The 25590-nt window shown below is 41.2% G+C and overlaps 1 protein-coding gene across 5 annotated transcripts in view; it reads right to left on the reverse strand.

Moving 5' to 3' along the window:
• The window catches only part of ksr2 (kinase suppressor of ras 2), a 163030-nt gene that overhangs the window by 123779 nt on the left and 13661 nt on the right, over window positions 1–25590 (reverse strand). For all 5 annotated transcript variants that reach the window (XM_061730539.1, XM_061730541.1, XM_061730540.1 and 2 more), the window contains exons 2-3: window positions 12140–12280; window positions 9543–9693 (exon numbers count right to left, since the gene is read on the reverse strand). In XM_061730539.1, coding sequence (XP_061586523.1) covers window positions 9543–9693; window positions 12140–12280 — 292 coding nt within the window. The remainder of the gene's footprint in view (window positions 1–9542; window positions 9694–12139; window positions 12281–25590) is intronic.

The raw sequence follows: 25590 nt of genomic DNA on the forward strand, positions 1-25590 counted from the left end.
GGCATTAAACAAGAACAAGTGCGATATTATGGAGCCAAATCAAGGCCAAAAGTTTAGCTAATTTGAAAATAAAATTTGAACCTGAAAATTCTTTTTTACAGTTTCAATTTTATTTTTTTCAGTATCAGATCTTTTTTTCAGTTTCAAATCTTTTTATTTCAGTTTCAAATCTTTTTTTCAGTTTCAAATCTTTTTTTTTTCAGTTTCACGTCTTTTTTTTTCAGTTTCACTTCTTTTTTTTCAGTTTCAAATTTTTTTTTCAGGTTCAGACTTTTGGCCCCGATCTGGCGTGGGGGGCGTGGCATCAACTGAGAGGGGCGTGGCATCATGAGTGACAGCAGAACAGAGAAGGCGGGGGACGTTCCTCAGTCATGTTGCCTTCAGGAAACGTAGGTTGCAGAAGTTATCAGTAGAAGTATGATTCAACACTGTATATACACTATATTCACGTGATTGGCAGTGGAAAAAACTGATATTAGTGACACATTTCTGTTTAAAAAGCTGTTTTTAGACCGTACTTGGCACCAATCGCAGTATAAAAGCAATAAACTATGCCAGACTGTACAGTTCAACAGCCACACTTTAAAGTTTGACATTTCCCACTTCCACATACTACCAAGTACGGTCTAAAACAGCTTTTTAAACAGAAATGTGTCACTAGTATCCGTTTTTTCCACTGCCAATCACGTCAATATGGTGTATATACAGTGTTGAATCAAACTTCTACTGATAACTTCTGCAACCTACGTTTCCTGAAGGCAACATGACTGAGGAACGTCCCCCGCCTTCTCTGTTCTGCTGTCACTCATGATGCCACGCCCCTCTCACTTAATGCCACGCCCCCCACGCCAGATCGGGGCCAAAAGTCTGAACCTGAAAAAAAAATTTGAAACTGAAAAAAAAAAGAAGTGAAACTGAAAAAAAAAGACGTGAAACTGAAAAAAAGATTTGAAACTGAAATAAAAAGATTTGAAACTGAAAAAAAGAATTTTCAGGTTCAAATTTTATTTTCAAATTAGCAAAACCTTTGGCCTTGATTTGGCTCCATACGATATGAGGCTGCTCCAATTTCTCATTCATAGAGATAACATGTTACGTCATATGTTACATTTTTCAAAGCATCCATACTTCACAGTATTTCCAAACACCACACCTCATGTCTTTATGGTTTACTTCACAGAGGTTATAAACATGTTGCAACCCCCATGAAAGACTGTTGAACAGATCGATGCCACTGGTCTCTGTTCTCTGTCTCTATTCTCATCAGTGAACCTGTTGCTATCTTGGTTGTCATGGAGACCTGTTGGTTTTCAGCTCTGCATGGCTCATATCGCTGAAGACGTCTCTCCAGTAAATGTCTTGTGTTATTTTCTACAACTCGGGCTCACAATTCTGAAGACAAGCAGTCGTGTTAACAACACTTGCGACACTGGCCGTTATTCCACAAACGTAAAACATATTTACATGAATCGATGAGTCTGAAGATGCCACATCCTGTTAACAGCTGTAATTCTCACTCACGGAAATTAGTCACAATCTCTTGACTCGAGCTGCCCTGGTACTCTAACCTCAATGTGACCGCTTGAATACCACATTTGCACTTGTGTTTGAACCCAACAACGCACCTCTGCGAAACTCTCGTGGAGATACCAGGATGCAGAAAACATGAGTGGATCTGAGTGAGCACTCATCCACAAATGTAGGAAAAGACGAGGCGATGCTAAATCAGGCCTCCTTTATTAGCAGAAAACCGTCCGCCACACTCTACCGAGGAATGAAAAAGTTCAGCTTGATGTCACATGAACATTAATCAGATCTAATAAAGTGTTCACACAGCTGAGGCAGAGATCCCAGATTGGAGGCAGCAGACAGATGAGTGCTTGTGGGCTAGCTGAAAGGTGTTAAATATCTGACACACGAGGTGCCAATTAGTGCTGCATACATCATAATTAGGTAGTTTTTCGAAATACTGACCATTCGCCTTTGATTTAAATGATCTTTCACTTGTCAATCAGACTGATTCTCTGTACAAGTCCTTTTGAAAGTGCTGGTGAAGCTGCCGGCCTGTTGAAAACTCTGTGCAAGAGAAGCACCGAGCTTGAATCTCACTCACGAAACCGTTGCTTCCTGTAATGAGTCTATTCAAGGAGAACATTAGTATCTTAGCAACCGCTTCAGGAAAACACTAACAAAACCTAACTACTTCTGTCACAAAGTCTCACCTGAGCCAATCAAAAGCAGCTGGTTGATAAATGAGGTGAATACAGACCAACACCCCCCCCCTCCGAGAACTGCAGTCTTAGTTTGTATGCTTTGCACTTGTTAGTCAGTCTAATGAGTACTTTTAGAAGTTGCTTTCATTGAAAAGCTTTGATCATGAGTGAATGAATATGTACATAGGGCTGTGTAACTTATAAAAAGTTCAAAGGTTTTTAAGGGATTTCAACAGGGCAGCAGCTTCCTGGCTGTCAATCGTCTATTGTTATAAGAACGTCAATCTACGTGACTTTCGTGCTTTTCCTTTGCCGTTTTTCTCATTTCCTGTTGAATTAACCAAGTGATATTAAAGTTCATCATTATGCAAAACAATAAAGAGTATATTCTCAGCCACTTTTCATACATAAGTGCACTGAAATTGCGGTCCAACGAGCAAGTAATTTCCACCCAAGTCAGAAAATGACATTAACCTTTACTGGATGCTGGATTTCTATTCTAATATCACAGAATATTAGATGTTAATTCATGTACAGGCCAGAGACGCGACTCCGACGCAGAGATAATCCTGCTTTCTGTTTGCTAGAAGTGTAAACAAATTAATTTCTTGCAATATAGCTTGATTAAAAGGATGAATCTTTTATAGATACTTATTCAGACTTCATTTGCCTCATCAGAACATCGTCGATCCTTATCTATCTACCCGTGTTTGTGCACAAATATTGTCTTGCACATTAAATGGTATTAACCTCCCGTCTCCTCGACGGCATGCTTGAACAAGACTTCTATGAGCAAGTCAAGACTGAGTGAAAAATCAAAAACTAGTCTTTTTGGAAAAAGAAACAAGAAGAAGAGGTTCGTGCAGGAATATATATATATATATATATATATATATATATATATATATATATATATTTTCTTCTTCTTTCTAATCCACAGGCATCCCTGCTCTGAAGATAGCCAGTTAAATAACTTTCCAACTCAGTAGGGTTTGTTTTTTTTTTTTTTGTCCCTGATTGTGTTTAAAAAAAACTTAAAAATACCAAATAAAACCCATTTCATCTTTCTCCACTTTTTTTACTGACTGCTTCAGCTTCACATTTGGTGAAATTACTCAAAGGAAATGAAAAACGTTACAGCCATGAAAAGTGATTGCAAGGCAGAAGGGTAGTGTTTTTATTCAAATATTAAACTGAGATAGCTTTTTTTTGGTCCATTCTATAACTACTAAGTGTGACCTTTAATTTTTAAGGACTATATGAAATAAAAATGTTTCCATCCAAGTGTGGTTGTGAATCCACTTAAGTTAGCAGGTTGTGTCTCGGAGTGCATGAGCAGATCCAGGCGCGACTTGACCAGATTAGACAGAACACAAACCCGTTAGCGTCAATTAATCATCAGCGTTTGATCAATTTAACTAAACGCAGAAAGGTGCAAGTATGGTACAAAGGTACCTTTGGTCAAATGAACCATTCCAGTTAAAGAAACTGGAAAAGAACCAAAACTTCCAAAAAACTACGGGCCAACTTCAACCATCACCGGAGCAAAGCCACTCACAGAAAGAGCCTGATTCAATTTACCATCAAGACATTCAAATTATGACTCGTATGACTGATGCGAGCCGGATCTCTGCTTCTCTCTCAGGAACAGCCATTGTTCACTTCCATTATTCCCAGTACACACCACTACTAAATCATTTGTCGGGGCAGTTGGCATTCTCCTTCAAACAAATGTGATATTCCGATATTAGGAGGAGTGCTCTTCATCCCACCGCCACTGAGATGGCAAACCTAACCCACGCCAATGCTTTGGGGAGGGCCGATCACGGCCTCATAATTGGACTAATTACCTCTAGATAAGTTCCTTCCGTTGCCTAAATGGCAGTGAAATGCCACCGTAGCTGGTCCACCTTTCTGCCATTGTACAACAGGACTTCATGAAAAGGGCAGTAGCCGTGTGCAGTAAACGCAGCGGCTCTTCATATCTCCGGACTCTTTTTGATTAAGCTTCGGCGGAATATTTTTGCAGCGTAATCAGCGGCGCTCAAAGTTAGACTTAATTGGTGGACAGTCAATAAGAACCACCTGGGGCGTGTCAGGATGAGGGGTATTGTGAGTCCAATCAATCTTCCTTCTGGTAATTGTTCCTTCCTGTTACATCTCGTCATGAGTATGTGTCCTCTTCACCTCCTGTTGCCTTCTCTTATTTCTTGCCTTTAATTCTCATTATTCCACGTCCATCTGCCTCCCTCCTCCCCCACGTACTTCCTTTCCGCCTTCGATGCCTCTTCCATATTCATCCCAATTTCTTTCTTTTTTTATTTATTCCCCGCAATGATGGCATTTGAAGCCAATTAGGTGTTTGTATGCATGCAACGCCGCCTGAATGCAGGGTATGGAGACATTACTTTGAGCTGTCAAAGATTACAGAGCGAAACAGAGGGAACCTGTCGTGCAATGCAAAGATCAACGCTATTACCCTGATCAACAAAAGGACTCGTATTCAAGACATGATCCACGAGAAGACGACGCTCGTCTGTGTGAATGTGTGTGCGTGTGGACTCGTGCAGCGGGGCGGGCTGGATAATGTGTGCATATTGCAGCACAAAGGCCCGGCCGGCTGCCTCCGAATTGTATGACTCATCCTCATCGCAAGTCGCGGAGCAGAATCCCCAGAGCCCTCGGTGAAAAAGAAATCTATTAACTTGTGTTGGTTTTCGTCCTCCGTCAGCACACCAAAGAAACACAGACATTCACTCATTATTTCCTCTGCTTCTTTGGAGGCATGTGATAATTAAAACGGTCAGCGACGACAAACCTATGACTGCCTTTGTCTGCCAACTTTAGCATGAATCCTGAGGACTCAAACTGGAGCAACATATGTTCTCTGAAAAGAAAATAAGAATAAAATACACATAAATACTCCAGAAATAATCACTTCAAGCATGCTTGCTCCAGGTTCACAGTGTAAAATGCTCTAACTAGGCTCTTTAACCCTTCGAAAATGATTATTTGTCTTCTAGTCTCGCATTCATTTTGGCACCAGCATTGTGAAGGATTTGGAAGCTATGAAACATCTCCCTCTTCATCTGGGAAAAACAAACAAAAAAACCACGAAGAATGTTGACGCAAGTCGTGTATTTTTCTGAGCTGAAAGTGCCCCTCGCCGCTCCTTTCGGTGGCGTTACTGTCGAACATTCACACATCTCAAGCGAACCCTCCTGTGAGAGAGCCCATTAGTGGCTCTGTGCAGCCAGGCCTCGCGCTTGGAGAGCCAGATAAAAAGGAAGGAGGGATGGAGACAGATTTAGTCGACAAAAGAAAGCAACGTGCAGGGAAAAGTAAAGGATGAACACGGGTGAGTGCCTGGTTTATGCTGCACATGTTTTTAGGGCTGCCGCAGACAGAAGATGACCATCATGAAAGAATCGTCACAGCCAGACTCCTGCATCGTACGGTGTGAGCGCTTCCACGACTAATGAGATCATTTCCTGACGGTTCTTACGGGGCGGGGCCATGAAATGGAACCACGGATGTTGAACAACGCTTTTGTGATGTTTACTTGATGCATAGGCATTTTCACAGGTGGCGTGACGGAGAGCTTGGGAGGAACCGCTCAAGAGATCGGCCCCAAACTCTGCGAAGAGCGAGACCCGTCAGCTCCGACATGACAGAATACTCTGTGCAATTAGTGCAATTAGTTCCTCATAAAACCGACCCGGATCAACAGCATGTCGAACGTGCTGCACAGCCTCAAAACATAAACTTTTCATTTATTTCTTAAACCCGGATTCACTTGTTTGCCTCCTTAGATCAAGTGAGGAGAATTTGTGACGGCAACTACCTGCAGAATGCAGAGCAACCCTCAGCTTTCAATACGTGAATACACTCATGTTTCTCCGTTGCAAGCAGACACTGCTTTGAAAGCACACACACACACACACACACACACACACACACACACACACACACACACACACACACACACACACACACACACACACACACACACACACACACACACACACACACACACACACACAGTGTCTTACAGATGCAGCACTTCCTTCAAAGAAAATAGGCGAGCTAGGGGTAAGGGGAGGGTAAGTTTGCATTCACTGCCGTTCCGACTAAATATTTGAAAGAAAATGTTTGACTGCAAGTTAAAGAACCTTAAGAAGTCACTTGTTACTGGATTACTGAACCAATCGATAAAATAATCTACAGCTGCAGTTCTGCTCATTAGAAAAACAAACGTGTGAGTAAACAGGCAGTTTCAGGTTAATTAGCTACACAAAATCTGGATTTGAGGGCTTGACCTCGAGGCGGTTCGAGGATTGGTGAGCAATTCTGCAATATAATTAAGGATTAGAAAGTTAGTCACAATAGCTGGAGGAGTTGTTTGAAGCGCGAATGGAAACGCTGGTGAACCAGCGGGGAACTCCGGAGCGTCGCAGTAACGCCTGACAGTTTCAGCCACAAGGAATCAAAACCTACAAAATATCCAACACATTAAGGTTAGCAGTGCAGGACAGCACCTCTCTGGGGAGGACGGCTGGAGGGGGCGAGAGACCGCGCCGACACCCCCCATGTGACCGAGGTTTCACTTCAGGTTTTTATCTTCATCCTCACAAATAGTTTAAGGAAACTTTGGCTAAGATCTGCAGGTGTAAAATTGCTAAAAAGGTACTAAAGAAGAAGAGTTGCAGCTAAAATCAAGACGGCAGTTTCCATCATCACGAATGCATTTAGAAACCTTGTTTCAGTCGGCTGGCATCTTACTGTAAATCCATTTCTGGATCTGTACTCAGTGTCTGATCAGCTGTGGTCTTTGCATGTTGGTTGTACCAAGACATGTCCGCAGTTAACTTCTTCCATATTAAAGGCCATAAAGCCGCTTCTGACTGTATTCGTTTATTAACAAAAAGAAGAAGAAAAAAGGGAAAAAAAAGAAAAACAATTAGGGGGTCTTATTAAAAGATTTCCAAGCCAGCAAGCACATTAGAGCAGCTCCTTATTAGCGCTGTGACTAAAAGGGATGTAACGTTCATTGTGTTTTCTTACTGCTGCAACACATTTTGTAGACGTACTGCTGAGAATCTTTGGAAAAAAAAGGTTCAACAACATAATTTTCACTCGCTGATGGCTGTTATTTCCTCCCTAATTTACAGGTTGTTTTTTTCTCAGACGAGAGCTGCCGCGCTACAGAAAACGTACGGTTTGAGGACTTTTTTTCCTCCCAAGTACTTTGTGAAAGACGCACTGCATCTTGATCACATTTTGTTGCTATGTCTGAGTTGGGAGATGCGTTGGGTCTGTTTGGTTTTTTAAACCTAGGCTAAGTCAAGAGAAGTGACGTCAGAAGTGAACTGTCTCCATAGTCGACTGACGCCCAGCTTATCTACGCCCATAAAGCACGTCCGATTGTTTCCACCTGACGTATTCAACCAGCGAACGGCGGGCCTGTCTGTCTGTCTGCTCGGACCAAAGTCGTGCCCTGATACCCAATCAAACCAAAGCGACAAAAAGATGTGATGGAAGTTGGACGAGGGGACCACCAGAGCCCAGCTGAGGACCAGCAGCTGTTTTCATGCCGTTTGTCAAGTTAAAACTTCCATAAATAAAATACCTGAAACCATGCTGAAGAAACGCTGCTCACGTTAATTTGCACAACTGTTCAGTAGTCGTCGGTCCAAAAGGACATCTGTTAGAGAGCAGAGTGTATGAGGAGAGAAGAGTTACAAGAGGATGCTACTAAACCCATGAAGCAGCTTCTGTGGTGCTCTACTGCCCCCCTCTGGTTTGCTTCTGACATTGCAGGAGCTGTCCCCATGACTCAGAGCTAATCGTGGTCTGTTGAAGCCACCTGGTGGACAACAAGGAGAAATGCACCTGGGGTAGAAATAACACAAGAATCTCCTTACTCACTTTTAGCAAGAAAACTAAACCACCATAGGAAAAAGTTCTCAGTAAACTCGGTGTTGTCCATTGTTGAAATTGATGTGTCTTTTGCTGGTATTCTCGTGTAGGGACATTACAGTAACTCAAACGACACATTTACTAATGCCTGCTGAACTTGCTGCTTTTGCACAATATAAGATCACACACGGGTCTGACACTTCCTCCGTTTTGCATTTTACTCTTTTAAAAAGGTCATTTGGTTTGTCAAGTGAGAATAAAAATAAAGTTGACTATGCAGAAATGCAGTTTTTAGCTTTATCCTGTGGACAAATAGAGCAGAAAATGATACATGTCTGTACTTTGAGCATAAAAATATAGGAAATGTATCAGAAAAATCTTTTTTGATGCATCAGGGCAATTACTGACTAAAACTGTGGGTTAACAAGTATTAAAGCCCACAAATCTTTGTGTTGCGCTCTTTTTCATAGAACACAAATATGTTGATACTTTACAATTTAACATTTTAATCATTTATTTTTTCAAGTCACAGAGAAGAGGAGTACTGAGTACTTAAAAAACATAATAATAATAATAATAATAATAATAATAATAATAATAATAATAATAATAATAATAATAATAATAATAATAATAATAATAATGATATTTCATATTTCAGGACAGATTTATATCTGAAATCTGGACTTATTTTGAGATGACTGCAAAGCTTATGTCCAAATTCTCTGTAATCTGAGCACAAAAGCATCCTGGGGTGGATTGAGGGACCAACATCATGTATCAGTTGATTTTACGTGTTAATGACCACAATCAGACTCTTAGTCATTAGATTTCTTCTTCACGTTTACAGATCTGTCCTTGTGTTGTGTAAAATAGGTTATGGTTTTTTTCCCTGCGAGTTATGCCACGCTATTTACTTCCCGCTATCTCTGAGGACTCAGAGATGTAAAGGGTAAAGGTCAGATTGGGTGTCAGGTGTGAGAAGTGCAGGTCGCTTGTGATGGGATTTCTCCCACGTCTGAACAGGACCAGCAGGTTTAAACGGTTTTATGTAGCCTCTGAACTCCCCCTGACATGATTGAGCACTTAAACGCAGCATCTTAACGAGCCCGAGAGGCCGACGCCTCAACCTGTAACCCACAGGGGCCGAAGGATCTCCCGCCCCCCAACCAGAGGAGAAGGTTTCTACAAGGAACTCAGTCATGGCGGTACTCAGTAGTTTCATTTTAAAATGAACAATGCTATGGTTAATATTTGAAACTTATTTTCAGTTACCACATGTAAAAAAAAACGCTACCTAAACAACTGAATAAGTCCAATATTTGAAAGAAATGTGTTTTTGTTTAGCTGAGATTTATATCCCAGCTCAGACTGTGTTTTTCCTGTGAAAGTTTGGGATTGAACCCTCACCGAGCTGGTGGGCCTTTCTGAGGCAGCAGAGGGAGGCGTTGAGTCGGGCACATTCCTCCTCGCTGGCACCAAACTGCTGCAGCCGCTCGCAGACCTGCTCCTCGCTCATCTCCAGAAGACCCTCCAGAGTCACCTCCTCGCCGCTCATGTCCTGCAAGACGCGTGAACGTGACACAGCTGGTAACAAAGACTTCACAACATCGTACACAGGCAGAGGTGTCAAGTAACGAAGTACAAATACAAACACAATACAAATACTTTGTTACCTTACTTAAGTAGAAATTTTGGTTATCTATACTTCACTGGAGTAATTATTTTTCAGACGACTTTTTACTTTTACTTCTTACATTTTCACGCAATTATCTGTACTTTTTACTCCTTACATTTTAAAAACAGCCTCGTTACTCTATTTCATTTCGGCCTTTAAAAAAATAACTATCCAGTTAAATTGCTCCATCCGGATAGAGTGAATTTGGTTGTGGTTGTTTCAGATGTTCTTGTCCAGTTTTGTTCTTACATCCGTTCCCTCAGATTCCTGCAACTAAACTTGGATGTACATTCCAATAAAGGTTAGGATAAATGATAACATGCCTCTGAAGTTTGACTTTTAGCACCATTACAATACTTATAGGCAACTAGTCATCATATCTTCTGCTCTCTGAAACACATGTTAATGCTCAATAGAACACATATATGGTTCTTTAATCTGCATTAAATATACTAAGATGCATTCATTTTCAATGGCTTTTGTCCTTAATGGCATTTTCCCCCTTACATTACTTTTACTTTTATACTTTAAGTAGTTTTGAAACCAGTACTTTTATACTTTTACTTGAGTAAAAAACTTGAGTTGATACTTCAACTTCTACAGGAGTATTTTTAAACTTTAGTATCTATACTTCTACCTGAGTAATGAATGTGAATACTTTTGACACCTCTGTACACAGGCAACAAACAAGGTTTATTTGGGGTGATACAATACTTCTCCAACCTGCGAATTAATAAAAGAAAGAAGGATTGAAAAACACATATCAGTCGTTTTGATATTGATGAGATATTTTGAGCTTCTTGTGAAAACGTTCTGAGTTTTACTTTATGGGCATCGTTAGAATCTCCAGTTAGAAGTTTACATGCTTTTTCTCTCTTTTCTATGTCTGACGGTAACGATGAAGAAAGCTTTCCTATTTAGGTTAAGATTTCAGATTTTTTAAGATAAGATAAGAGTTTTGCTGCTGGACCAAGAGTAAGCAGATAGTCAGACGTGAGAACAGTGGAGTGAATCCAGGGAGGTTCCACCTGTGGGCTCCGGCCTGTACCATGTTATGACCTGTGGAGGCTGTGGTTGAACAGCTCAGAGACTTCTACAACAGGATTGAACCGAGTAAGAGGAACGGTTCACTTGACACCATTTGTCCTTTTTAAGGGACTAGTTCTGGAAATAAGAAGGAAAGCCAATATATAAAACTCGGACAGAGTGAAACTGGTCCTGGAGGGACTCCAGAGTGCCTAAACATACCCCTGATGACTATTGGATATCATCCATTATAAAGATCATTAGTGCCATGCTGTTAAAAGTCTTATGCTCCACTCCGTATCTTTGGATGTTGTTTTTTGTTTTTAAACTGTTTTTAAACTGTTTTTAATCTGTGTGTAAACTTCGATTTCTCTCTTTGATGACGGAGTTTCTCCTCTGTAGGGCTGGGCGATATGGACCAAAAGTCATATCTCGATATTTTCTAGCTGAATGGCGATACTCGATATATATCTCGATATTTTTTCTGTGCCATAATTGGGGTTTCGCCCAAAGCATTATAGCATAGCATCTCTGTTAGCTTCATTTTTTTCTGAGGCAAACCCTTAAAAAAACAGTCGGTTTTAATACAAAGCCTCGTGCCAAATGTCACACAGGTTCATTTATTAACAGAGGTCTGCACAATATCAAAAATGTATAAAACAAATGAAATAAAAATAAACTGCCTGCATATATAGAATATAAATGCTTCTTGAATAAAATAAAACAAATATCCCTTTCCTGCACAACAATTAAATTAAAATACACTGTACAATAACAGGCAGAGTTTTCAACTGAGGTTGATAGTTGTGCAAATAACAAAACATTTGTGCAAATCTCAAATAAAACATTCAAGTCAATTTGTCACAAAATAAGCTATATCAAAATCATTAAAAAAAAAATAAAAAAAAAATATATTTTTTTTTTAAATCGATATAAACGATATTTTCTCGTACCATATCGCGTTTGAAAATATATCGATATATATTAAAATCTCGATATATCGCCCAGCCCTACTCCTCTGGCTGTGAAATTGTCCTCTGGAGTCAATAAAGCTACTTTGACCTTTAAAGCATGAACCATAACATACTTGTGTAAGTCAGTGCTCGACTTTTACGCCACAAAACGTTAAAAAAGAAGAAGAAGATGCTGTCAAGCCAGTTCAGTGTCCACGATTCACTCGGGTCTTATTATGCGATTTCTTTCATTTAAATACCATAATACCATTCTAATATTTATTGTTAAAGACAGTTTGTTAGAGTTAATTTGAGGGATCAGGTGGTGACGGCATGGTAACATCCCTCACCTGTGTGACCTCTTTCCTCAAGTTGACGATGCGGAACCAGTGGCCAAGGCGAGGGAAGTCCTCCAGCTCGGCGCTGCGCTCCTCTAAGGCCACTTTGCATTTACAGGACAGCTGGCGGCTGAAGTACTTCACCAACTTCCCCTGCAGAAGTGAATAAGGGAAGGGGGTTAGTTAAAGTTAAGAAAAAGGTTTCTAAGTGTTGAGCATTGACGTAATAATCAAATACTTGTATGATGCATTTCAAAGAAAGGATTCAGAAATTCTTCTGTCACTTTGTCCGAAGTAGAAGTTCTTTGCAAAGCATTTTAAAAGTGCTTCAGGAACTACAGCCGATGAAAGAGAGAGAAAGACTTAACATGTCACATGAATTTTCTTTTCTTTCTTTTCTTTCAGAGATCTTTTTATTGATGAAAATGAATGAAAAGCCATGAATAAAACAATAACTGTTTTTTTCCCCCTTATCAGCCCCCACCCAGACCACAACACACCTCGTTGCCCAAACATGTGAATATATAAAAATCAAGCATAGCAAAGTTACAGACAAATGAAAGAGTTAGAAAATAGATAATAATTAAGTAGATTTAAAAAAATAAATAAAATTTAAAAAAAAAGGGGGGGGGTGGTTGAAGCTACTCAGAGACTACTATTGTGGGTTTCTCAAAAAATGCCAAGAAGGGGCGCCACAATCTTAAAAATGTATTCTCTGATCCTCTGATAGTATATCTAATCTTCTCCAAATTCATGCATAACATTATTTCTCTAAGCCAATGTGAGACAGAAGGAGGTGTAGTCTCCTTCCATTTAAGTGTGATACCTCGTCGAGCCAATAAGGAAGCAAAAGCCAGAACCCTGAGTTTAGCTTTGGGAAAATCCAAGTATGGAGCAATTCCAAAAATTGCAGTCAGAAGATCGGCTCAATTTGGTGACAAATGGTCTCTGACATTATTTGGAAAACTGATGTCCAAAAGTTACCTAAAGAGGGACACGACCAATACATGTGATAGAGTGAAGCAGGTGCATTTTTACATTTGTCACATGTGGGATCAACATCAGAATATATTCGAGCCAGTTTAGTTTTGGATATATGGGTGCGATGCACTACTTTAAATTGCAAAAGTGCGCGTCGGGAACACAAAGACGAAGAGTAAATCCGATCGAGTACTGAGTCCCATATATCATCTCTAAAAGTGACCATGAATTCAGTAGTTCACATCCATCCCATGGGAACAACTGCAGTAGAGCATCCCAGCACTTTTTCATGGACACTTTCTAAAATCTAGAACCGTCTAAATATGAATTTAGGCAGTTTTGGGAGGTGAGTGGTGTGTATTTGTTTAATGAGTTGTGTTAAAGCGTCTGAGCACAATTAAAACTGAACTAACAAAAATTTGCAACCAGGAACGCATTATCTTCCTTTTTTTTTACAGATTCCCAGCAAACTTCAGTGACTTGAAGTTCAAGGTGTCAAATTCTTCCAACCATGGCACAGCTAAAACAGCCTGAAGCCTTAAATAACAATAATGGATTACATTTTTAGTGCGCTTTTTTCTGGACACTCCAAAGCGCTCACAATGGGTCTGTTATTCAGATTTGGTGAAGGTAAACTACATGTGTTCAATTATTGGACGTCCCACTTTACCAACTGAGCCCTTAAAGTCAATTAATATCCACAAACTGAAGCACTGAGAGTCTGTACAGCACTGCTGTGAGTCAGTGAAGAGCATGGCGGTGGGAGAGTGACGGTGTGGACTGCTATCACTCATTTTTCAATATCAACCATTCAGAGTATTTAAAAGGAGGAAATCTTGCCGCTGCAGTTTGGTATGATTACGTCACCACACTGAACATAAGCGAGATGTCCGAGGGGGTCACACTTAAAATGACGGATGAAGATGTCAAAATTAATTTCTTTAAGACCACCTCAGAAAACAAGGCTGGCGGACTTGCTGGCATGCAGTCTTTGGAGCTGGGATGCAGAGGATCTGCAGGGCGATCGCTCTGCACAGAACTGACGCCGCTGAGCTTCATCGGGGAGGTGACAAGGAAGGCCATCCGAGTTTATACAGAAGCCACAGAAGAAGCTGCTTTGGATCAAGAAAGCCGCTTTGTGGCCAAAAGCTTTCAGCGTTCACATTTTAGCTTGTTGGAGCAAAGATTCTTCTACGACATGCAGGACAGCGGCCCTTGAGGACCTTGACTGGAGAACACTGCCATATGGATTTATACTGTATACCTATGTGTGCAGTTTCAAAAAGAGTTAAGACATTTTTTTTTTTTAAGTTGACACAATGTCCCGAGGTTGACATTAAAATAGATTTGAGTCTGTTTTGGCCTAAATAGCACAAAGATTCAATACAAAAGCTCCTTTTCCCAACACGTCTTTACTGCTTTGGTTGGAGCGGTCACTTCAAAAGGATGGAGTCAACCACTCGACTTTGCTCGCTTTGTTCTTCGTCTTTTGGAGCAGGCATGTGTGCTATTCTCTTCCACGGTACTGCAAATGCAACAACTGAACTCTGATCCGGCTCTCTATAACACACTTCGCTCTATGTCATTATGTCTGAGTTTTTCAATCGGTAGTGACTTTAAAACACTCAAATAACAGCTTACAAGCAGAGAAAAACATGTTCCCCTGTTAATATGTCCTCTTTAATACTCTTAAAAGGCATGCATCTGAGACGTTAGCCCTGACGTCATTCACAATAGGTCCTTTATTAGGCTCCTGATGCTCCACTGACAGATTTTGCTCCCATTTTTCAAAGCCCATATCACAGAGTGCTACAATCACAGCCAGACAGGAACGCCTGGTTGAAGTGCCAGTACTCAAGTATTTGGTTATTTTGAAAATCCATTTTCTCACTGAAAGGTTTGATTGCCGTCAGCCACTAATGAGAGACACATTGTTCTGACTCTGTGAAGCTGTACTTCCTGTAATCCTCTTACCACCGCGGGCAGAACATGCAGGTGTATTTGTTACGGAACAGTTTCGAGCTGTAACTGTTGCTCCAACCGAAAACCGTAGGTAAAACAAGGCCCAGGCCCACAGATGGTGACGTGATGCTTGAGGACTTAAGGATGATGCATGTGGAACCGTGGCCCCATTCCAAGAGTACACCTACAAAAGGACTGCTAGAAAATAGACAGTGCTGGCCTACATCAGTGCGTACCAAAGTAGAAACCAGTGGAGGAGGGACCAGCAAGTCACCTCTGAATACAGAAAAACCCCACAGTAAAAGCTGCCCACTGCTGCTAACGCTCTGACTGGTGAGGCGGCTGCTCGGTCCACACCTACAGAGAAACACACATCTACCCGGGCTAAATGTGTTCATGTATGACGGCGACTTGTACTTCTGCTGCTCAGAATCCACAGGGCTTATTAAAGGTTTTATATTTATAAGATTTCTGGTCATTCAGCACAAATCTGTATCACTCTCTCTCTATAATAAAATAAGATTGAATTTATCCCACTTGTGGGAAATTCTCCAGAAGTTAACCCCTCTAAATTTGTCAGTTTGCAACAAACAGAATACGTTGATTCCACATTGCTTTGATGTTGGCATTAGACCTGGATGACTGTTTGATGGTTTATCCAACATCAGACCTTAACCAAAACTCAACCTTTTTGACCATAATCAAACATTGAATTAACCACTTTTGCTACCTGTGGAGTCAGTTATTTGATCACCCACTCAAGTTAAGACTGAAAAATCTTATGAAATCTCATGTCATCTCAAGTTAAAATATTTCATTAAAAAAATGAAAAAAAGTTAATTTGCTTCATATTTTGATGGTTATTTTACAATGCAAGTCTGGGGATGTTGTTAGTAGGGCTGGGTATTGTTAAGAACCTCACGATTCGATTGGATTTCGATTCTTTAGGTTTTGATTCGATTCGATATTGATTCGATATTGATTTAAATGTTTCGATATCGATTCAGTAAGACATAGAAATACACAAATACCTGTTGGCGATTTCATTTTTATTTTCATGCCTATAACAGGTGGCATGTTACTTCACATAGAAATGAACTGAGCAATTAAACTTAGCAGCACCATAATGGCTCACTTGTACATTTGTACTGTAGTACAAAAGTTAAAATAAAAAAACACATGACAGTTCTGTGTCAACATGATCCACAGGTTTGTCGTGTTGCTGTTGTATTTTAGTTCTGCCTGGCACAACTTAAGCTGCTTTCACATATGGCGCTTTTCCACTAGTACCTACAGTACTCAGCGCGCCCCGGCTCGGGACGGCTCGTCACGCCTCATACCGCCTCTACCTGCTTTATCCTCGTTTATTTTTCCACACCCAGGTGAGAAGTGGGCGGGTTGGGGTGAAGCTGCTGTGACGTACTTGATTGCGCAACCCCTTTGTTTGTGTCGGCGTTGATGAGAAAATCAGCTGAGAGCCGCGAGCGGCTGAGAGTAAAACAGCGCCTGTGGATCTGATCGTTCCTTATCGCCCGTCTACATCCCTTTTTTAATTCTCTCGTCAACCACCAGGTTTATGAACATCTGCACCTCAGAGTTGCACCAAACAGACGTTTGCGCTGTATAATAAAATCGCAGCGAGTTGCTTTCGCGCTGATATCCCGCTTCCTGATTCTGACGGCCCCGCCCCCCGACCAATCAGTGGCCAGTAGTGTGATGACATCAGATCCAGGTCCGGCTCAGCACGCTTAGAACCTCGGCAGCCTCGGTACAGAAAAAGTATCTGCTTGGCACAGCTCCACCCGCCTCAGCCCGTAGTGGAAAAGCGCAAGACGGGGGCGTGACGGGTAGAAGCGCGCTGAGTAGGTACTAGTGGAAAAGGGCCAATAGAGCGCGGTTTGCGCCACGCCCACCGCCGGGTAGGGCGCAGAGTTGGCGCAGAGCCTCCACCACCTTCTCTCCTATTGGACACAGCTTTCTCTCTTCTCCCTTCTCCCTTCTCCCTTCTCTTCTATTGGACGTGCCGAGATGTCGTCACAGCGCGGCACGGTGGAATAAAAAATGTTTCAATTCGGCAGGCAGGCACGGCGCAACGCTGCAGAGTTCGGCGGCAGAGAGGTTGCTCTTGCGCCACGGTAGCACATAATGAATGGGATCGCCGGCGGCGGTCTGCGCTTTGCGCCCTCTATGTGAAAGGGGCTTTACACACCACCCTACGTTAGTCTGTTTCTCGTGTTCCTTCTTTAAATGGGAATTCAAAATGAGTCCAAACATCTGATCTGAAAGATTTTCCGCTTGCCATCGTCGCCATTTTATTGTTGTTGGATCGCGTGCAGCCACCGTCCACAAAACGCGAATCATAAGAAAATCGTGAATCGATTCAGAGGCTTTGCTTAATCGATATTGAATTAGGGCGGGAATTTTCGATATTTTTACCCACCCCTAGAGTTAGCATGCTAACACTATAATGTCAGATACATCATATTTGATATACTAATTTCTGAGACCTCCGCACCACTGTGTCACGGTTTTTGGGTTCATGTTCCCTTGTCCTTGTGTTTTACTTTTGTCTTGACGTCCTTTGTTCCCATATACCCTGATGGTTTACACCTGTGTTTCTTCAAGCCCTATGCTTATAACTTGTCTTTCCCCTTGCTCCTGGCTGGTCCGTTCTGTCACGACTTGAGTATGTAGGACCGGCAGGAATTCTAAAATACATGATTTATTTAAAGGGGACCTATTATGAAAAACACGTTTTTTCTTGTTTTAACATATATAAAGTGGTCTCCCCTCACCCTGCCAACACAGGTAAGATGAAGTCCCATGAAAATCTGCAAGGTCTGTACCCCCCGCCCTGTTGAATCTTCCAGTGTCATGTGGTTTCCACGGGCCGTTTAGATTTGTGCATTTTCGTTACGTAAGCAAAATGCAAACCACGCCCTCAGTCTCCTCCGCTGCTGAAACCACGCCCACAACCAGCTCCGCCGGCTGGAGCTCCGGCATTTTTTGGAAGCGGTGGCTGTTTCCACAGCGAGGGAGAGTAAAAATGAGGTTTTGCATCGACATTTACCCTCATAAAAGGATCAGTGCTCACAGTACGGACCCGGCAACTGCACACGAGTCAGCGGTAAGTTACGTTATTTTTTTTATGTTATTTATATTTGTCTATGAGTATGATCTTTGCATGGGCTAAGTATTTAGCTTAGCTCCGGAGCACCGGGGCCACACACCGGAGCTGCTCACGGACCGGACCGGTGAGGAGCCCCGGGCCCCGGCGGCTCCGGTGTAAGGTAACACCGGAGCTCTATTAGTAATACATTTTTTTCGGTTTATGGTTTCAGATCTTCCAAGCACCTGAAGCTGTTCAGACACCTTCAGAAGATGCACGGTCCTTCCTTGAGCCAGCAATAGTGCATACATGTTATTTATATACAACTTATGTTTTATTTTTTAACAATAAAGTTGTCATTTGTGAAAATTCAGTGTTGCGATTTCTTTACAGTTAACATGATTAATTTGTCTTGAGGAATTGGAGTAAATAACTGGTGTAACTGTTTAGAATTCAATTAAATCTTCCTGTGTGAATTAGTGTGAAGACGAGGTGACCCGGTCAGGTAACTAAAGCCTGATTTATGGTTCCGCGTTACACCAACGCAGAACTTACGGCGTAGAGTACGCGCCGATTTAACGCAGAACCATAAATCAGGCTTTAAGATCCGTTTACACCGTGTAACTGAATGTGATCCTCCGACTATCGCGTCGAGCTGCGTGACATCGGACGCTCTCTGTCCACACTGAAACCATTAAACTTGCGGCCAGTTAGGACAGTCCAATACAAAAAAATAAAGCAATGGAATTTATTTTGTCGCAGAAGCTTCTCGCATGGGACATGCAGGCGGCTCTTCTCCCCGGAGCGAGGCTTTGTTCCCTCCCCTGCTACACGTCATTCAGGGAGCCAATCAGCGCAGAGCCTCATTATCATAGCCCCCCCTCACCTCAGGATCACTCACAGAAAAAGGGGTTAGAAGCAGTAAAACTAGAGACATGGCCCAGAGGCTGAATTTCTGTTTTATGTAGGAAAAACAAGCTTTAGATTGTTTTTAAGACATTCAAGGCCTGTTTAAAATATACATTAAATGCCATAATAGGCCCCCTTTAAACTAAAGTGCTGCTGAGCAGGATTCAAAACAAAACCAAGAGTCCAAAGATGTCAAAACCAGAAACAGGACAGGGAAAAGCAAAAAAAAGTCAGACGAAAACTGTACAGACCAGCAGGGAGCACGGGAAAGACGGGACAAGATATACATACAGCACTTGACGAGACACAGGTGCAAACAATCAGGGTAGATGGGAACAAGGGAAGTCACGACAAAACTAAAACACAAGCGCCGTTTCCGAAATCGCATACTTTACTACTAGTATGTACTGATTTTGCCAAAATGTAGTATGTAGTATGCTGTATGTGAACAGAAGCAAAATCTGCAGTATGCGAAAAATACCTGGATGTCAAGACTGATTTGGAAAAATTCCGCAGCATGGATCAGACCAGTCTACCTCGCCTACTATATCCCAGAATGCAATGCGCCCTTGACCGGACAGCGCGGTTTATTTATTTATATAGCACCAAATCATACAATACAAATGCAACACATGGTGCTTTACACGCAGAATAAAATAACAATCAAAAACACAAAAAACACAATTAAAACATCCCATACGACCCCACCCCCCACGCGTACACACACACTCACTCACACTCATACACATGTGCACACGCTCACACGCCCACACACACACACACACACACACACACACACACAGTAAGTGGACTGGTGACATGGCCTAGCACTAACGATCCAGGTGAGGAAAACACTACATATGGGTGGCCGTCCACACTGAGAGGCATCACCGACCATGACCACAAGGAGCATCGCCACAGAGACCCCCCCAACCCGGACAGACCGGGGCAGACCCCACACAGAGGGTGGAGCCCCCCCCCAGCCACCCAGGCCTGAGGGACCCCCATGACGACACCCCCATGGGCAGAGCAGGCACACATCCCAGTGTGGACGACCCCCCTGAGGAAAAACTGGAACTAAAAAAGAAAAGATTAAAAGACAGTAAAAAAATGCTTAAAAGTGTAAAATTTTAGAGAAATCTATACAAAACTTAAGATGAATAATAAATAACATAAAATAACATGAAAGTCATTAAAAATGGATTAAAGGTTAAAGATAATAAAAGAGCTAAATAAATAAACACAATAAATAGATGAAAAGACTAGGTAAATGAGATCAGATAAAAGCCAAACTAAAAAGGTGTGTCTTGAGCCTCCTTTTAAAAATATCAACGTTCTCTGCGGCCCTGAGGTTCTCTGGCAGGCTGTTCCATAAATAAGGGCCATAATGGCTGAAAGCAGCCTCACCGTGGGTTTTGGTCCCGGTTCGGGGAATGGTTAAAAGGCCGGTGCCAGAGGATCTCAGGGTCCGTGAGGGTTGATACGATAAAAGCAGGTCAGATAAATAAGATGGCCCAAGACCGTTAAAACCAGTAAAAGAACCTTAAAATCAATCCTGAAGCGGACGGGGAGCCAATGCAGCGATTTTAAAACAGGTGTAATGTGCTCCCGCCCTCCGGTCCTCGTCAGCACGCGAGCGGCTGAATTCTGTAGTAATTGTAGGTTCTTAATACTCTTTTTAGGAAGACCAGAGAGCAGGGGCCTCATTTAAAATGGAGTGCGTAGGATTCATACTAAAAGCGCACGTACACCCAAAAGCCGAAAATGGCGGGCGCGGAAAAAAATCCGGATCTATAAAACCGCGTGCACGCACATTTGCACGCAATGTTCGCACAGTCCAGCTGGAAGGTTGCGCAGGTGAATCCGCCTCATATCCCGCCCTCTGCACGCCCACTTTTTACCATAAATGGTATGTTCTTGCATATGAATGAGCCTGCTGAGCATGCGCAGCAGCTTCATGCAGCCTGTTTGGCGTTAGAATGAATGAGACGCATGATGAGACGTGTTCAGCCTGAATTTCACTGAGATCTGAGATCTAGATGTTGTGGATGAGGTGGAGGACAGGAAAACGACATTATTTGGTGGTGACAGTAAAAGTAGTAAGAGTAAATAGTGTAAAATAATTAAAGCGAGTGAGTGGCAGCACGTCGTTTCTGCGCTAAACGCTGTGAGTGCCCCGGCGCAACAGGGGGGACATATCCTCCCCGTCTCTTCAAAATCATGTTTTTGTCCCCCCCACTTTTTACAGTTTAAAAACTAACGGTAGGCTCAACCTGTAATTGCAAATCACCCAGACACCCTGTGCGAAGACGATGCGAGAACAGCCCCATTCCCCCTCCTCCCCCCGTCTCCCCTCAGAGCTGCTCAGGGCGGGTTTATGGTTCTGCGTCACACCAACGCAACTGCGTCGTTTTAACGCGGAACCATAATTAAGGCTTACACCCGCACGTAAAGGTTTCACACGCGCGTAAAACTCATTATATATATAAAAAAAAATCTGTGTCCCTTTAGGGAAGAAATGAGGGGCTCCGTGGAGCCCCTAAATGATCTACAGAGCCCCTCATTTGTTCTGTCTTAAAGCGGTGGGTGACGAGGTTCCCGGCGTGTCACCGCGGCTGCAGCAGCACCAGAGTCCTGACTGACGCTTCAAACACAGAGGAACACGATCAGCGCTATTTTATTATAAGTCTGGTATATGTTGTGATATGTGATGACATTATTAAGAGTATGACATGAATCTGGCTTCATTTCACCACCTCACCGTCTGCGTCGCCAGTTCCCCGTGTCTTAATTAAATTCTTACGGGGGGGTGAGGGTTGCCGTAGGGATACGCAGATTTTTCGGTTAGTTTTTTCTTTTTAGATCCGAGGCTTTGCGTAGAAGGCGGCTTCCGCAACTTTCAGGCGCTTTTTCTGCGCAAGCAAGCTTTATAGATGAGGCCCCAGGGCATTACAATAATCTAAACGACTAGAGATAAAAGCATGCATCAGCACCTCCGTGCTGGCCTGAGAGAGAAATGGGCGGACTCTGGCTATATTCTTAAGATGGTTAAAACCTATCTTCGTAATATTCTTTATGTGTGGAATAAAAGTAAGCTCAGAGTCAAAAATAACACCCAGGTTCTTTACACATTGCGAATGTTTAAAATCTTGTAGTTTTGGTAAAAGTTTCTCTCTCTGGCCTTCAGGACCAATAACTAAAACCTCTGTTTTGTCCTGGTTGAGCTGTAGGAAATTATCTGCCATCCATGACTTAATATCTAAAATACAGTTAAAAAGGGCATCAAGTGACCCTGTGTCATCAGGAGACACGGCGATGTACAGCTGTGTGTCATCAGCGTAGCGTAGCGTAGTGCAATACAAAACAGCGGCGATCGGACAGCACAATTTTGTGATGGCAGAAAGGACTAGTTGCACCGTGGAGAGGGAGAAGGAGGAATATAAATGTAAGTAACTTTAATATATAACTTTTTTAAGTCAATTTGGTGTAAGGACAACGATTAAAAATTGTGACAAAGCTACATTGCCTATTTGTAATGAATGTAGAACTTGGCATATTTGTCCTAATAACGTTAATACAAAGCGATAACGTAACGTTAAGTCGGCTAAAGTAACGCTACCATTAACGATAGCGAGCTGTCAAGAAGAAAACAACATATAACTTAAAATCTATTTTTTGTTATTAGGGACAGAGCAGGACACCGAGGCGCTGATTATTTGGCGATCTGCCAACGAAGCCTCTTCAGTGGGCGGTGAAATGCTGCCCAAAAAGGATTTGAGTAAGTTAAGTTTTTAATAGTATGTTAGATTTTTGTTAGTTATCTTAGCGTGCTTGCTAGGTAAATAAAATGGATTTAAGTGTTATGACAACGTTATATATATCGGGAGTTCGTTGTATTTTCATGAAATAACTACTTTTCATTGCTGTGTTTTGACAGAGAATTTGTCCGGGAGCTGAAATAAATAGGAGATGCAGAGAGCGCGTATGGACAAGGAGGAGAAGAACTTTGTTAATAATAGAATAAAATAAAATTCAATGGACTGATATTTTCATTTTAATACATTTATTAAAATTGAGACAGCTCTGATGTACAGACAGTGCATATATGTATATGTATATATATATATATATATATATAAATATATATATATATATATATATATATATATATATATATATCCATCCATTATCTATACCCGCTTTATCCATATATATATATATATATATATATATATATATATATATATATATATATATATATATATATATATATATATACAGTATATAAATGATCCATATTCATAATGTAACAGATATTATTTGGAAACTGTTGACAAATGACAAAAATAAGAATGTTTTTTAATTTCAGTACATAAACACTTGGGCAAAAACAAAGAATCTGTGTATCATTTCATATGTCAGTATTTCAAGTATTAAACTACGGGGAAATCCCTGTTGTACAGCTGGAAGTAAAAACATGACCTGCCCCTCTGTTCTTCACACGAGAAATCACTACTAGTTCTTTTCATTGTACAAGGCAGAGCTCAGAGATTTGGACCAAAATAAATGTCCCAGTATATTTTGGCTCACTCTCGCTATCTTTTACATCCCGCTACTTTCCTGAACACCATGTTCAGTTCCGTCCAAAGTCAAACCAATATGTGAAATGATAAGAATGTTTATCCACACAGATTTAGATGTTAGAAATTGAGAACTGAGACACATTTTTCATGTTTTAAGTGAAGTGAAGAAAAGACAAAATAAATCATAAAAATAGTTGAAAAGCTCCCTGAGCAGATAAAGAAAATGAAATAATTTGGAAAATGTATATGAATAAGAAATAAACAAAAATATTCAGCTGCCAATACGATGTAAATAGATGAAAAACTATACAAAATAAATGGTTTCTTTGAATGAGATGAATTAAAAATAAACAGGGATGTCTGTGAAACCTTTTCACAACAAAAATAACAATACCCACATGAGGTCTGTCATTCAGATATTAACCAAAAATTGAGACAGCAAATTAAACTTCCTTTGGACACAGATAGATTCTGCATAACCTCTTAAGACCAATTAAAGCTGATTTATAAACTTCTGCATATCAGCTTCACACAACGCCTGGAGTTTATACTTTTGCATTATTGTTTATGTGATTACATCGCCAACCGCTCTGTAGCAGAGGAGGTTATTTTTATGCAGCACCACAGTTTGCAGTTTCGAGTTTCCTTAGTTTACTTCCTATTTGTATCCCAGGCAGTGGTACGGAGCAATTCAAGTATATTTTAGGTGAGTTTTTGGGACTGATAAATGTCGAGCATCAGTCGTTTTTACAGACATCGCAGCAAACTGTCGCTCTACCCAACTTGAAATTGACGAAGGAGAAATAGGGCCAAGAAATTTAAAAACAAGAAAAACAAATCCCTCAATGAAAATGCAAAAAAAAAAAGTTTTATTATATAATCCTACATCGTGTGCAAAAATATAAAATGAGTGTCAACTCTACAGCGGGGAAGAAGGACATGGCCAAAATCAAGTAGCTCGGTGACTGCTGGATGCTTCAGCAGTTTACGTGGATGTTAGAGTGCCAAGAACATGCTTGTCCAGGTCACAGAGAACCACCAGGTAAGTTGTTAATGGCGTTTCAGATCTGCAACCGCAAAAAGAAAAGACTCAACTGAGAAAGGTGGTTCAAAAAAATGGCGAGAAAAGAAAAGTTTAACCTGGAAATATGATTCATATCCATTTTTATTTCTTGGTTACAGATTCTGGGTTTCAGTTCTAAGATTTTAGATTTTGACTCTCAGATTTTGGATTTTGATTTGGAATATGTTTGGTGTTGAATTGCCGTATCTCTGCATCTCATTGCTTAGTCCTTGGTGCCACGGAGCAGAACATATGTGAAAACAGCCAAATGATATGTCAGATTGCTCAAACTTTTACACTTTCCATTTATTCTCTGCTGGACAACATAAAGGAACTATGGAAACATATACCCACTTCTTGCATCAATACCCCACTGATTAGCACGTCTCTCTTAGCCTGCTTGCCATAAATCAGTGAGTTAGGGCTCTCATGTTAGCTGATTCTTTTAAAATCTTAAAATGACTAAAAACTATATTTCAGCCCATATGTTAAACATCTTAAATTTAAAAGCTTCTCATACATCTATTTCTTTCAGTCTCCTCGCTGGCACAGTAACAGCCCTGTTCCACTAAAACTGGAATATAGACACAGGTTATTAAGCACAGTTACATTTGCAGAAAAAAAAAAATAGTAAGTGATGTTTATGCTCATGTGATCTATGGCATACTCATGGAACTGGAGTTACAGCCAGTAACTACTACATCATCCAAGGCGTGGACCAAAGTTTTTTGTTAAGGACAACTTTCTGAGATAATTATAGGGTGGTTTATCATTTCTGACTAAACTACATAAAGAGCTGCCGGCAATCTTTACAAAGGGGTCAAAATTATAATATTGAGAACTCAGAAAAGCTTCT

Source organism: Cololabis saira, chromosome 9, assembly GCF_033807715.1.
Source record: "Cololabis saira isolate AMF1-May2022 chromosome 9, fColSai1.1, whole genome shotgun sequence".
Classification (NCBI taxonomy): domain Eukaryota; kingdom Metazoa; phylum Chordata; class Actinopteri; order Beloniformes; family Belonidae; genus Cololabis; species Cololabis saira.